This window comes from Brachyistius frenatus, unplaced genomic scaffold (genome assembly GCF_029030835.1).
Source record: "Brachyistius frenatus isolate BFR_SWC_R1_liver_20210118 unplaced genomic scaffold, ASM2903083v1 Contig_141, whole genome shotgun sequence".
NCBI lineage: Eukaryota > Metazoa > Chordata > Actinopteri > Embiotocidae > Brachyistius > Brachyistius frenatus.
The window spans coordinates 857615-872500 of NW_027210740.1; the positions used below are offsets into that span (position 1 = coordinate 857615).

Consider the following 14886-nt stretch of genomic DNA (forward strand, 5'->3'; position numbering starts at 1 on the left):
CAACAACAATAACAACAACAACAACAAAAGCATAATAAACGCCAAGTAGCGAAATAGAAAATACACGTCAGTCTCCTTACCTCACTTCTGTGGAGTTCCGTTGCCTCCACACGTGACCATGACGTCGCGCCTCGTCCCGCAGTGACCTGAAGAATATTTGACCAAACTTGTATTACTTATTTTCATTGCTGCCTTTTCTGTACGAAATAATGAGCACTCGTCCTACACTTGTCTGTTTTGTAAATGTACATCTTGGTCAATAAAGTTCTTAGTATAAAAAAAAAAAAAAAAAAATTGGAAATTCAAAAAAATATATAGATTGCCTTCAAGCGGTATGATTGACAGCTGCGTTTACCTCGAGGGGTGTCCAAACCTTTTTTTCAAAGAGGGGCCCGATTTGATCATGTGAAAATGTCCCAAAGGGCGAACAGGTCCCTTCCTGACACTTTTTTTTTTTTTTTAACCATAAAAGTTACATACAAAATGCACTGGTCTATAACAAATTTATTTAACAATGACGCAACAATAGTCATTTCTTCAAAATGAAAATGTAACCAAATGTAAACGATTCAGGCGTGACGAATAATAATTTTTTAAAAAAATACTCTTTTTCCTTTCTGTCGCATCCAGAGAGTCAGGTAACGAAAAAACAAACTGTCTGAAATACCTAAAAACTTGTATGAAGCTGATAAATATCTTTACCTCATTTTAAACATGACTCGTTAGTGGGTCATGAAATGTCTGTTAACGTTTAAGTTCGTAAACACATGAAACTATATAGAAACCTATTTCTCTGAGTCTTTCACACAAAATCCTTCAGAAAGTCATCTTTTATTCGACAGCTGCTGGCGGGGCCATCAATAATACATTTTGAGACGGGCCGTGTAAAATCGGACCTTAGGCCGCGATCGGCCCCCCCCGGGCCGGACTTTGGACACGTCTGGTTCACCTGGAGCAAACTGTCGTGACGTACACAGGTAACTTTATGTCCTTCGTAATCGCAAAGGTAAGGTTGTTTCAGGCAGAAACAACTTTTCAGTCACAAAGTAGGAGCTGCAATCACTTTCTTGCCGGTGAAAACGTTTTTTGGGGGGGTTGAATTGCCCCTTTAAATGTATATCACCAGGTATGTGGACTATAATCTTATGTAATCTTGAAGTATTACCCACCCTGGAATAAAATGAAATCATTTGGAGCCTTTTAGTGACAAGGTGGAAGTTGCAATCTCTTTTGGGTGAGTGGAAAACTGCCTTTTATGTGTTGTGTGCTCATTGCCACTTCAAATATTTGTTTTCCAACAGGATGAACGGAAACTGAGCTTCAGTAGTTTCACGCCACGACAAATCCCAGTCCGTTGTTAGGGTGGCTGATGGGACTTCCTGTAAATACAAATTCTTTATGACACAAAGGATGTCGGACACACTGAGGTTGGACTCGACTCCCTTTATTTGTCTGATCATCTGACACTTGTACAGTCAATTGTGCGTTCAATGCATGAATCCAAAGTTTGTTGAGCTGGTAACTATGATACTGAATGTTCCAAAGTAAGATTTGGAGGAGAATATGGGTGGATATTTTTGGCTTTATTGCCATGGAAACAAAGGATTATATAAATGTATTTTTTTTTTCTTATTTTGGACTATATTGACCTTCTCTTGCAGTAAAAATGATACATGTGTTAAAACAAAACACAAAAAAAGATCAAAATGATCAAAAGTAAAACAATTATGAGCCCTATTGGCATTTTGTACTAGTCGTAAAATGGATGATGATGAAGAAAAATGAGGAAACGTCATTACCAGTTATGAAAACATGCCACATCATTACACAGTCAAATCTGCATTTCAGGATCAATCATAACTCCATCCTTATTATCCACTCTGCTCGTACCGTGCGATACTTTCAGGTTTCCATCTCCATCTGTACAAAGTTGGGTGTCATCATGTCAAATAAAACAAATTATAACAATAAACATGTCCGTGCGAAAACTATAATTTCTCAAATCCTGATCATCCTGATAGAAATATTTAACATTCTCTGACAACATGTTAGAAAATATTTCCCGTTGAGGAATAAAACATTGAAATGCACACACAAACAAACAAGAATACAATCATGTCGGAACAAACTCTTTCTCAGGACTGAGCTATGAGGTTTTATCAATTAATGACATCGGTTTTTGAAATAAACACTGAACATGAAAATATGAGTTCAAAATGAGATCTGAACAGAAATTGTCAATTGTAATGACTTTCAATTAATGATGACAGAAGTACAACGCTGTAACTTATAGTACTGAAAATGAAATCAAAATGCAAAGTATCTAAGCGTTTCCAGCGAAGGAATTATAAACAGTCACATTCATTATTTCACACTGATATCGAAAAACAGCAGTTTGTTCCCAACGAAACTTCTCGCTGATGATCAAACTCGACATGGGGAATTTTGATGAGATTAGTCCCCAGTTTCATCCCATGTTTTTAAGTGGGCCGTTCCGTCAGCTTTCAGCCCGGCTTGGCACCACAAAGGCAAAAAATGTCTCTCCAACCGCCCGGACTTCACGAGCAGATAAAGTAGAAGCAGAATCCCTCCCAACGAAGCGACAAGCAATGTGCAATCGCACGGGATTCTCCGCTTGCGAGAACTCGTGCTACTTTGCAAGAAAGAGTAGGAACGTTTTCAAAATTGAGTAGCTAGTAAAAAGAAAAGAAAAGAAAAAAAAGTCCAGATTTTTTTCAAGTGATTAATGCTTTCAAGTTATAAAAATGACATTGGGGAAAGCTGCGGTTGGTGATTTCCAATCATTCTTCAGAAACTCGTTTCAAACGTGATTTAAATGGCGCGGAAAAAAAAGAATAAAAAAAAGAATAAAAACAGAAATTGAAGAGACTTCGGGAATGATTGGAAATCGCGTATGTGGAAATGCAAGTGAATCAACTTAGTGGTTTTTCAAAATGCTGCCACTGATCACTGTAAAGCTAATTCTCGTGAATGATATTCTTCAGCAGGGCTTTTTCTTGCAGCTTAGTTCCACATGCTGCAATGACAGAGATGCCTCATTGGATATTTGGAAGAGAATTTATCAGTATTTTTGTGTTTAGTGAACCATTGGTCCGATATAATTCTGGAAGTAGAATATGGCCCCCTGCTATCAGCCAGCCATACTGAAGCTAACGTGACTCTTCAACATCATTTGAAATGAAGATGAATTAAATAGGAAAAATGTAAAAAGAGTTTGGGAATTGAATGGAGCTAGGTCTCATGTAAATGTGATCAGACAAAAATCTGACAGGCCCTAATATGTTCTGTTTGTCCAAAATCTAAACTCCCATCAAACATTTCACCATCATGGATGTACACAAATCCTGCAACCTCTTGTGAACGTAATGTTATTCGGGATTGTGGTTATCCATATTCAGAGCTGAGGAGCCGTATTGACGTGTCAGGTGATTACGGTAACCTAAATCTAAATGAAATGTTCATCTATGAGCATTCGGCACCGTTTCATTCTCTATTTTATGTCTTTGTATTTATATTTTGTTTAGTATATCTTTTGACACTGTACTTAAAAAATGTTTTTTTCTATTATTCATGACTAAATTTCATCACCGTTCTGTTGCACTTCTGCATTTCGTTAGCGACTCGATGTTTGAGGCTACTCTCAGTGACGACTCCATTGAGTTTTGGTTCGGGACTCGATGTGCCAAGATGTTTCTATGAATGAAAATAATTCCGACCAGACTCGAGCCCGGGGTCGGTTCTCCCTCCTCGGCACCCGTTCGTCAATCGAAGTAATAGTTCTGCACAAATACAGCGTGAATGCCTCTGTAGACGGGAGAGTAGTTGTAAATGAGAGCTCTCTGTTCCTCAACAGGACTGGAGAAGTGGTGGTTGCTCTTCATGGCTGCAGGAGGAAAAACCGAAGAGAGAAATGAGCTGAATTTAGTGGTGAAGGAGATGGAACTTCTCTTCCCTTCATGAAACACACGCTGTTTTCGTATGAAATGAGCTTCACATTTTTAGACCTTTTTTTGGTGTCATTTTTAGACGCTTTACAGACAAACAAACAGAGCAGTTGACAACCTAACAGAGGAAACAACACATTCAAAGGTGCCACGTGTTACCTTCAGAGACGAAGAAGCTGGCAGTGTAGAAGCTGGCTCTTATGGCAGAGCTGGAGTGAACCATGCCCGGCTTATCTATCCACTCAAAGGGACTTTTCTCTGGATGCCACTGCACCGCATAAAACGGGTAGCGGAAGGCTGAGGAAAAACAGAAACACTGTCAGCGGACCAAGAAAACATTCCCTCGTGTACTGAGAAAAATGATGCTCATCAAGCATCTCTGATCATTACCATTATCATTATCATATTTCATCTCTGCAAATTCCCTACGTGATATGAATTTGAATTATCAGTGCAGCTCTCATTAATATGATCAAAAAACACAAACTAAAACTGAAAATGGTGGAAACTTTAGGTTGAGATGTGGAGTTCTACTGTACAAGAAAACACATTAAAATTAGACATTTCTAATGTTATTGTTGTTGCCCTAAAGTAATAAGTAATATGTTGTTATCTAAATAATTTGAGGGGAAGTGTGATTCATTTTCATCAGATAATTCTTATACCCATAGGACTGATCACGGTTTCTCGTTGCAACGTGGTAGCGCCATCTGGTGGACACTTATGCCGAAGTTGTGTGTGGTTTTTTTTGATGACAAGTGTATCGTGACCAGCATTAAATAAATAAATGGCATTCAAACAGTAGAAGAAATGTTAACCTTCCATGGTGGAGATGAATTCTTTCTTCCCGTCGTTGTTGGTGGATAGGACCTTGTAAAACCTCTTCAGCTTGGCGTTCCGGCTGTAGTTCTGCAGGTTCAAAGACACAGATTTAAAAAAAGTTTAAATTAGATGTCATGGCCCTGAAAATATATTGCGTCTTCTGCATGGGGAAAAAAATAAAAAATAGAGCATACACGCAGTGGAGCAGCAACAAGGAGCTGGTGAAGAGTGATAAAAAGTGACAAGAGATGTTTTAGGCTGCTTGAAGGGCTGATGTGCTGCCACATTTTGAATCATTTGAGGAGTTTTTTTTGTTGTTGTGTGCATACTGGCACCCTGTAGTTTATTCATGGTAAATGCCAAGATTTTAGGTATAGACCAGAGACTTGTTCAGCAAAAACAGGTTGCCTGATTCGAGCAAGGTGAACTGGGGAGTAATATCAGGCAGGTACGCTAACCTGAGACGCCCCGACAACCCGGTACTTTAGAAACCCCATGAGGGATCTCAAGTATTGCACATTTGTAGCGATGTCTGTATTCAATATACTGTAGGTATATCCTTCATTACCTCTTGCAGAGGCGTGGTGGCCAAGTGGTAAGGTGTTGGTCTCGTAAACCAAAGATTGTGGGTTCAACCCCCATCCATGCCTGTGAAGGGAACTTGTGATGAAAGACCTTCCTTAGGAAATGTTGTCCAAATTACATCTGATATTGTTTACGACGCTATTGTTTAATATCCAGCCATATGATGTCATGTTGTGCATCATATCCTGCCAAGGCATGGTGGCCAAGTGGTAAGGCATTGGTCTCGTAAACCAAAGATCATGGGTTCAACCCCCATCCGTGCCTTCAGACAGAACAATATCTGCAGCATTACTTGCCAAACTTCAGCAGAATGTCTTTATCCTAATCCCATTGACATGGGTTTAGAACTCACAACTCTAATGTTTAATATCCATCCATTAACTATACCCTAAAAAAGGGGTCACAAAGAGGCTGGAGATAATCCCATTTGTCATTGGGCAAAGGCACAGTAGACCCTGGGCAGATCCCCCGAATAGAATGACAAAACTATTCACACCTAAAGCCAATTTATTATCACCAATAAACCCAGCACACTTCTTTAGACCGGGGGAGGAAGACAGAGCACCTGGAGAAAACCCACGTAAGTGTAACATGGTTAATGAAGCTGCCTCTTGCCAATGTATTAAGAGGTGTGTGAGAAAAGCCTTCGATATCCGGTCGCTAGTGATTACGCAAGCTTTCACATTGTTGTTTTTTTTTATCACTTGTGAGGCATGGTGGCCAAGTGGTAAGGCGTTGGTCTTGTAAACCAAAGATCATGGGTTCAACCCCCATCCATGCCTGGGAAGGGAACTTGTCCTTCAGCAATACCTGTGATGAAAGGCATGCAACATGACATTCAGTAGGAAATGTTTTCATAATAACATGTTAGTGTTTACAACTCTATTGTTTAATATTCAGCCATTAACTATTACCTACATTGAGATAATCCCATTTGACATTGGGCAAGGACACAGTAGACCTTGGGTACCCCACTACAGAAAGACATAACCATTCACTCTTTGGACCGGGGGAGGAAGACAGAGCACCTGGAGAAAACCCACGTAAGTGTAACATGGTTAATGAAGCTGCCTCTTGCCAATGTATTAAGAGGTGTGTGAGAAAAGCCTTCGATATCCGGTCGCCAGTGATTACGCAAGCTTTCACATTGTTTTGTTTTTTTATCACTTGTGAGGCATGGTGGCCAAGTGGTAAGGCGTTGGTCTTGTAAACCAAAGATCATGGGTTCAACCCCCATCCATGCCTGGGAAGGGAACTTGTCCTTCAGCAATACCTGTGGTGAAAGGCATGCAACATGACATTCAGTAGGAAATGTTTTCCTAATAACATGTTAGTGTTTACAACTCTATTGTTTAATATTCAGCCATTAATTATTACCTACATTGAGATACTCCCATTTGACATTGGGCAAGGACACAATAGACCTTGGGTACCCCACTACAGAAAGATATAACCATTCACTCTTTGGACTGTGGCAGGAAGACAGAGTACCTGGACAAATCCCACGCAGGTGTAACACGGTTAATAATGCTTCCACTTGCAGAAGATATCCGGTCACAGATAAACATGCCTAGTGTGGTGGCCAAGTGGTAAGGTGTTGGTCTCGTAAACCAAAGATCCGTGCCTTTAAACAAATACTAGATGAGAAATTATATTTTAGGTCTTTCCCATAGTTTAATATATACCGATCTGTCCAGTACGGTACCATGAACAGGGTCACCGGGGAGTTTGGAGCCTAGTTAAGCTGGGCAGTCACAGACAAGAGAAGACAACCATTCACACCGTAAACCCAACATAAATACTTCAGAGCAGTGTGTATTGGATGCAAGGGGGCGACACTATAGGGACAGCATAAAATACCTGAATTGAGAGACTCCAGCTGTGGAAGTTGGAAGTGATGTTTTCATCAGCCAGAGACTGGAGCAGATCTTTGGGAAAACTCCGGAACAAGCGGCTGGACTGGGCCGCTGGGAGGAAAGATTTGTTTCGCAGGAAGTGACGTTCAGACAAGCACACGAAAAGAAAACAGGGCAAAAGAAATTACATTTCATTTAAAAGCTGACAAAAGTATGCACGGGCATTTTTTTTTTCCCCTACAACTTCAGCTGGTATAAAGCCTATCAGAACTTCAAATGACTTTTTCCACAACTAAATGGTACTTAGAGAAATTTAATGTCTTATTTGCATAAGCTCCACCCACATCCAACCACATTGTGCACCATGAGTGACACGTCTGGGAGGTAAATGCAAATAAAAAAATAAAAAAATTGCAGGCTGAATAATTAGGATAATCTGCTCTTCAAGGTATTTTTGTAGGATTCCTATAAAAGGAATCCCCAATTCAGCTGTATAAAAATAAATTTATGCTAGTATGGGAATTACCTGATAATTAGTTGATATTTAAACACTATAATTTGATTCCAAAGTTATCTTTATTGCTCAACAAGGCCATCTAATATAATTCAAGGTAAGTAGGTTAAAGTAATTTCTTTGGCATCAGCTGAGGATGACGAACAGCGGATGATAGGCAGAACGCAGAGAACAGGTTAAAGAATACCTGGTGTGAGCGTGAGAGGTAGAGCCACAGCCTTGGTATCAGTGAGCGTGAGCAGGTTTTTGTTGGCCGTGAGAACCGACAGCTGCTGGAAGCCCTGGCAAGTTCCCCAGATGGGGAAGTAGTCCCCAGCATCGTTGGCCTGCAGAGGATAAAGAGCGGCGTTACGGGCCATTTAAAAAATAAAAAAATAAAAACATATCTGTCTATTTAGGAGCTAAATGCAGCTTAGATCGCTGTCCAAGTGATATTCTGAGGCGCCATACCTTCAGAGCCAAGTTGTAAAAGATCTTCGAGGCCTGACTGAACTGGGAAGTCTGAATATCTACGTCCCCTCCTGGCAGCAGCAACCTTGAGGAGGGCAACTTCCAGGTTAGACAAATGTAGGCCATGTGCTGGCAAATGCAGCAAATTGTTTTTGAAATTTCAAATGGCAAGTTGTGTTTGTTTTAATAGCGTATGGATCTATAGCAACAAAAGACAATCAGTGCTGTCTACTCACCCATTTATGGAGTAGAATATCTGAGCATATTCTTCGTCTGTGCGATTGATTCTGGTGAACAAACAAATGGCATAAAAAGACATTAATAAAAAGTTCTACTTCTTACTTTGGAAATGCAATATGTCATAAGCCAAGACACTTCTTATTTCTAGAATTTATTACATTCATACATTCACTTCGTTGTTAAAAAAAAAAACGTATTTCTAATAATAATTTTTAAAAAAGAAGCAAATCAAAACAATACATAAACTGTAAAAGGCCACCTCCTATCCTATAGCGAGGTACTGATATATTGATGTTGTTATACAGGCTCCGCCCACATTAAAAGCACATCCGGCACCATGATGGATGTGGGTCAGATTGAGGTCACTAATAATAATAATAATAATAATAATAATAATCAAAAATGAAATACATTCACTTCAACAAGCACATGAAAAGTATAATAGACCCACAAGTATTTGAGAACAACGGGGGAAATATATATAAAACATCCACAACACACTGACGGGAACCCAACAACAAAAAGTTGCGCAGTAAAAGGAGTTAATCCAGACTATCTTTTTACCAACAAAAGGAATGACTAAGCGGTTTCCTCGAATCCATCTAACCGCCTTACCGGATGGGTACCACCCTGGACCCGGCTCCCTCCAGGTATTTCACGTAGGAGGCGGCGATGTAAGAAGAGCCCCGAGCAAACTGGTCCCTCGGAAGGTTTTCCTGTGCCAGGACGCCTAAAGAGGACAGAAAACAGTTAATATAACACAGGTTTTTTTCTCTTAGATATATGCAAAACAAAAGTCGTTGGTGCAATACCACTGAGGGGCCACTAGGGGCTGGCTCCACAAAAAAAAAAACACCTTTAACTCCAAAGAAAGTCCCATTAAAAAAAAAAAGCGACCACTTCTCTCAAGAAATACAGAAAGTTACATTTTATTTTGAATGGTATAATTAGCTAAATTCACTCCTTTACATCAAGTTCTTTTGGAAATAATTCCATAATTAATCAGATATTAGGCTTTAAAGAGAGCTATATTTTGGTGCATGCCTGGTTTGATTGGCTCAACAAAAAACAAAAAAACAAGATGGTGACTGCTAAACTCAAGGCTTCAAAACATTAGCTCACAAACCAAGAGTTGACTTCGCGGTTTGGTTTAGACCTATTCTGGAATCACAGCTAAACTATTTGGATGCTAAATGACAGAAGCACAGTTATGTTATGTTCTACATATGGTTAACTTTTTTTTTTTAAGTCCTCAGAGCCATGTTACTTCATTAACTTGTAAATTTCCAGATGACTTTCAAACAAGGAATATGTCCTGTGAAAATTCCTGGTCCGATACAATACCTGATAACAAAACAGTTTTTTTTTTTTTTGGGGGGGGGGGGGGGTATCATTGAAGTATGAATACTTTTGATGGTGTCCTAACACTAACATCAAAAACATTCCCAACAGATATCATTGAACTGAAAGTATAATACAATTCTTTTCATTCATCGAATAATACCAGAAATACACTCCAAAAATATATAAATCATAGAAGTTGAGAAACTTCGAATCGACTTCAAAACTGATTATATTCCTTTTATTTTATTTTTTTCTTCACACCGCCATTTTTGACACCAAACAAACAGGCAACACAGCGGAATGATTTGACACACCAAATGCAATAATAACGCTATTCTTACACAAACCAAACGGTATCACCAGCCTGAACACTTCTGACCACAATGATTGCAGCAAGTTTCGCTCCACACCACAAGACAACCCTCTCATCAGTCAGTAAAGCACCTTTTAAGGTCAAAATAAGGTCCACGGGAGGCCGAGTGACCAACAAGTTTCAGGTTACAGGGTGGTTCTCGTGTTCTTAAAACCTTTAAAAGAGCGACTGGACAGGTAAACGCAGTGACGTCATAACACTGTTTCAACAAATATAGGCCAACACTTCTTAAAACCCAGTATTGTGCAATATTTTTATTTTTTTTTATTTTTTTAGTGCAATAGGTTGCACTCATTAAATATATATTTGAAGTAAATGGTAATAAACCGATGGCATTTCAATGAAGTAACAACACACACACACGCAACGCACCTGAAATAGGGCCCGTTGACAAGACACGCAACACAGAACAACGTAAGCGATAGTGGAAGCACACGCGCGCTCTCTCTCTCAACACACACACACACACACACACACACACACACACACACACACACACACCTTTTTCTCGAACATTCTCCAAAATGAGAATTACACAACAGCCATCATAATCCGAACAACGTGCGACCCGAGCTCCTGCACGGACACCCACAAATCTTACCGATGACCGGTCGGTAGTTGAGCTGCTGGCTTCTCCCCGCCGGGCGCACGGGCGTCGGAACGCACGAGAGCCAGCAGGCGGTGAACACCGCGAGCCCCGCAGCAGCAGCCGCCGGCCGACACATTCAAAACAGCGCGCAGGGAGAGCGGAGTATGAACGGACACCGGAGACCCGCTGGAGAGATGAGAGGCGACGAGAGGCGACGAGAGGCTGGAAGTCGCCCGGTTTTGTCGGTTGGACAATTACAGTAATCGGTGCTGATTAAAAAGAGAAGAAGAAGAAGAAAGAAAAAAAGAAAACGCAAGATAAAATAAGAGGTGAAATAAAAGTCTCCCCCGCGCGCGCAGATGCTGCCCTTCCTGGGTGATGATGCTGCAGGACAGAGTTTTTATTTGTATATTTTTTTTTGATCTGTCCTCTCTTCGCAGTCCTCCTCTGATCTGATCTCTGCCTTTTACCGCTGCAGGCTTTTTTTTTTTTTTTTTTTTTTTTTTTGTACAAGACCATCAAGTCGGTCACGTGTGGAACTCCTCTCCATAGATCCACGTGAGCTAGAGAAGCCTCCTCCCACCCCCCCCCCCACCACACACACACACACACACACACACTCTCTCCTCCTCCCCCTCCTTTTACCAAATAGAAATAGATCATCCAGAGCTAGATCAGCGGCACAGGTAGGGTAGTCCAGCTCCCTAGAATATCAGTAGTGGGCGTGTCCTACTCCAAGGAAACACCGTACAAAGAATACATTTCATCTTCCGAACAATTCTATGAATAAAAACAGTAAGAAGAAGAACCTTGCTATATTGCACAAATGAACAACGAAGTTTTCCTATCTTCCCAGAAATTATGATTGTCCAGATTTGAATGCCTGCATACGTTTGTTTGGGTTTTCCTTTGATAGGATATGCCCTATGTTAAAGCAAATATAGAACTAGATGAGACTAGAAGGGACCTGTTTTCTCCCCATCACATAGAACTACGTCAACTAGAGATGCATTTTGTACGGACATTCTTTTTTTTTCATTTACAGACTTCTTTGAGTACAGCTACAGCTTCATATTAACTACTATTGGATGGATAGATAGATAGATAGATAGATAGATAGATAGATAGATAGATAGATAGATAGATAGATAGATAGATAGATAGATAGATAGATAGATAGATAGATAGATAGATAGATAGATAGATAGATAGATAGATAGATAGATAGATAGATAGATAGATAGATAGATAGATAGATGGAATTGAAGAGCCTTCAGTTGGCAAATGCACAATCATCCAGGAAGCCTTTGCAAGAGTAAAGAACATTTATTTTTGGTTTAGTTTCTGTTTAGTTCCATCTCATCCGGCTCTGCAGCTGTGAGTGAGCACAAACAGCTTCTTCTTTTTTTTTGGTTACTACTTCTTACTTCTTTGTGCATTTTGCCCACGCTGCATCTCTGCTGTACTTCTGTCGAGCTCCAAAGTTCTGCTGACCCGCCACATTTGTGCGTTTAATACCCTTTTGTTGTAGCATGTCAGCAGCTTATTTCAACTACTATATTCACATTATCAGATGTGGTTTTTTTTTCTTCTTCTTCTTCTTCTTCTTCTTCTTATCTCCGTTACAGTCCAGGTTGTCCAGTTATTTTTGAGAGAACATTGCGATAACACACTGTGTGTATATTTGCTCTGCTGTGTGTGTGTGTGTGTGTGTGTGTGTGTGTGTGTGTGTGTGTGTGTGTGTGTGTGTGTGTGTGTGTGTGTGTGTGTGTGTGTGTGTGTGTGTGTGTGTGTGTGTGTGTGTGTTATCATTTGAGCATTATAGCTACACGCCGAAGTTCTCCTCCACATTCAGTTTGTCCTTTCGTGCAACATCTGTTTGTATAGCAGCGGAGGGACAGAGAAAGCTAAAGAGGAAGTGTGTGTGTGTGTGTGTGTGTGTGTGTGTGTGTGTGTGTGTGTGTGTGTGTGTGTGTGTGTGTGTGTGTGTGTGTGTGTGTGCATTTGCTGAGGACCGGTTTGAGTTTTGTGAGGGTGTGGTTGGGTGCGAGGGTGTGGTTGGGTGCGAGGGTGTGGTTGGGTGCGAGGGTGTGATTGGGGGGGAATTTACATATTTGGGCTGTTCCTGCACATGCTGACAGACCTTCTTTGTGGTTATAAAAAAAAAAAAGGTTAAAAGGCTATAGGGAGTGCAATTGGGCAGCGAGTGTCCTCACAAAGATATACAGCAATGTGTGTGTGTGTGTGTGTGTGTGTGTGTGTGTGTGTGTGTGTGTGTGTGTGTGTGTGTGTGTGTGTGTGTGTGTGTGTGTGTGTGTGTGTGTGTGTGAGTGTGTGCGTGAGTGTGTGTGCGTGAGTATGAATTAGCGTGTTCAGAGTCAACACTGCAGCAAGGTGCTGTTAATTTGATTGACTCAGCACTTTGTAATGCAGGTATAGTCCATGCATCAGTGACTGTAGTTACATTATATTGCAGAGAACATTTTGCGCTGCACCTCCACCGACTGACCACAAGAGGTCAGACTCCTCCACCAAACAGCTGTGTGCAGGTACTGTATACGTTTGCATGTGGGGATGGCACAGTTAAAATCACATCATTCTTCTGGGACCATTATCTATATATAAAAAAAAAAAAAAAAAACTGAATTCATCCAAGTCAATAAAGCTTCCTTATAATTTTATTTAATAGCAGCCTGTAAAATATTCCACCAATGTAAAACTGCATGTAATTAAAGGCATGTGTGGTCATTCAGATTACATAAACTGCAAAACAATATATCACCATTTTAGTTTGTTTTCTTTTAACATTGGACTGATACATAAAAACTGTTGATAAGATGTGAGCATTCTTAAAGTAACATCAGTACAGATGTGAAGCCCTGACAATTCATTGTTGTTTTTGTATGAATATTTTAGACTTTTAGATCATTTGGTATAGTATGTTATCATATTGTATTTTTCTTTTCTCAGGCATTTTACTTATGCTTTTGAGATGTTGTTTTTTTTATGTTTGTTTTCAGTCTTTTTTAATATTATTGATTGTTTTTTGTTGGGGTTTTAGTTTTGTTGGTTTATTGAATGTTTGGTTGAATTGTAAATCTCACACAACCGTGTTTGTTTGTGACACGCCTGAAGTGGGATTCGAACCCGCGTCCGGCGGCGTTGTCACGCAGAGGAGGAGGAGGAGGAGGAGGACGTGAAGGCAGACTCAGGTTTGCTCTGACGGGGAACTTAAACGTGAATTGATGTTTCTCTTTTCAGAAGACACAAGCTGACGTGACGAAGCTCTAAAGCGGCTTTTACCTGCTCCAACATCTGATGTCGAGTCAGCTACTGTACAAAAGTCCCAAGTATAAAGAGTCATCAGCTGAGATCTAACAGGATGTGCGTGTTGCTGTGACTTCCTGACTCAATACTGATCAAAAACTATCCGACTTAACGACAGAGTTTTGGCTCCGCCCTCGAGTTTTAGTTGTCCCAGGTGAAGCGCAGTTCATCTCAGACGAGCCGGATCCTGGATCTGGTTTGCCACCGCGTGACGTGACGGTAAGTTCCGTTTCACTTCCGGTTGTTACCACGCTGGTGTTTGGCTGCTCAAACATTTGACCTCACTAACACATTTCGATTTGCAAAGGCTAATTTTCTGCCTCTTTGAACTATTGGTCTGCACTCCGAGATCCCTCCTTTTAATGTGTGGTTTTATATGTGTAACCAGAGAAAGCTGTGATTTGTGGTGAATGTCAGCAAACCGCTTCATCTGGCTGCCGGTGGCGTGTGCTTTTCTGCTTTTGATATTCAGCGTTTTATTTTAGTCCACCTTTCTAAGCAATACGACGGTAAAAAAAAAAAAAAAAAAAAAAATTAAATAACCGTGTTTGCTCCATTTACTTGAAGATCACAAACAAAACATTTCTAATAGTTGTTTTATGTTTTTATATTTTCCCTTGCGTTGCACCGACTTTCCCTCTTCAATTTACGTTGTAACGTACGATGACGTCTTAAACGAACCGAACTAGCTGAGCACAAATGACTGGAGTTTATTTTTTGTGAAAATAATCAGGTTTGGTGTAACAGCATTCAATGGTAGCACCTCTATCTATCCATTATATATATATATATATATATATATATATATATGTTTTATGGTA

At 40.2% G+C, this 14886-nt stretch overlaps 1 protein-coding gene and 4 non-coding genes across 5 annotated transcripts; 4 read left to right on the top strand and 1 right to left on the bottom strand.

Moving 5' to 3' along the window:
* Positions 1 to 1436: 1436 nt before the first annotated feature.
* On the bottom strand, positions 1437 to 11211 carry LOC138630760 (gamma-glutamyl hydrolase). Its single transcript, XM_069715301.1, has 9 exons — positions 10751 to 11211; positions 9048 to 9162; positions 8429 to 8479; positions 8193 to 8277; positions 7930 to 8068; positions 7233 to 7339; positions 4784 to 4874; positions 4125 to 4262; positions 1437 to 3904 (listed from the first exon to the last, which is right to left on the bottom strand). Exons 1-9 carry the CDS (start codon positions 10872 to 10874, stop codon positions 3783 to 3785), a joined length of 972 nt encoding a protein of 323 aa, XP_069571402.1. The 5' UTR covers positions 10875 to 11211; the 3' UTR covers positions 1437 to 3782.
* trnat-cgu (transfer RNA threonine (anticodon CGU)) lies at positions 5366 to 5437 on the top strand. Its single transcript has one exon. It is a non-coding gene; the product is annotated as a tRNA-Thr (tRNA).
* trnat-cgu (transfer RNA threonine (anticodon CGU)) lies at positions 5565 to 5636 on the top strand. Its single transcript has one exon. It is a non-coding gene; the product is annotated as a tRNA-Thr (tRNA).
* Positions 6083 to 6154, top strand: trnat-ugu (transfer RNA threonine (anticodon UGU)). The gene has a single exon. It is a non-coding gene; the product is annotated as a tRNA-Thr (tRNA).
* trnat-ugu (transfer RNA threonine (anticodon UGU)) lies at positions 6546 to 6617 on the top strand. Its single transcript has one exon. It is a non-coding gene; the product is annotated as a tRNA-Thr (tRNA).
* Positions 11212 to 14886: the final 3675 nt, after the last annotated feature.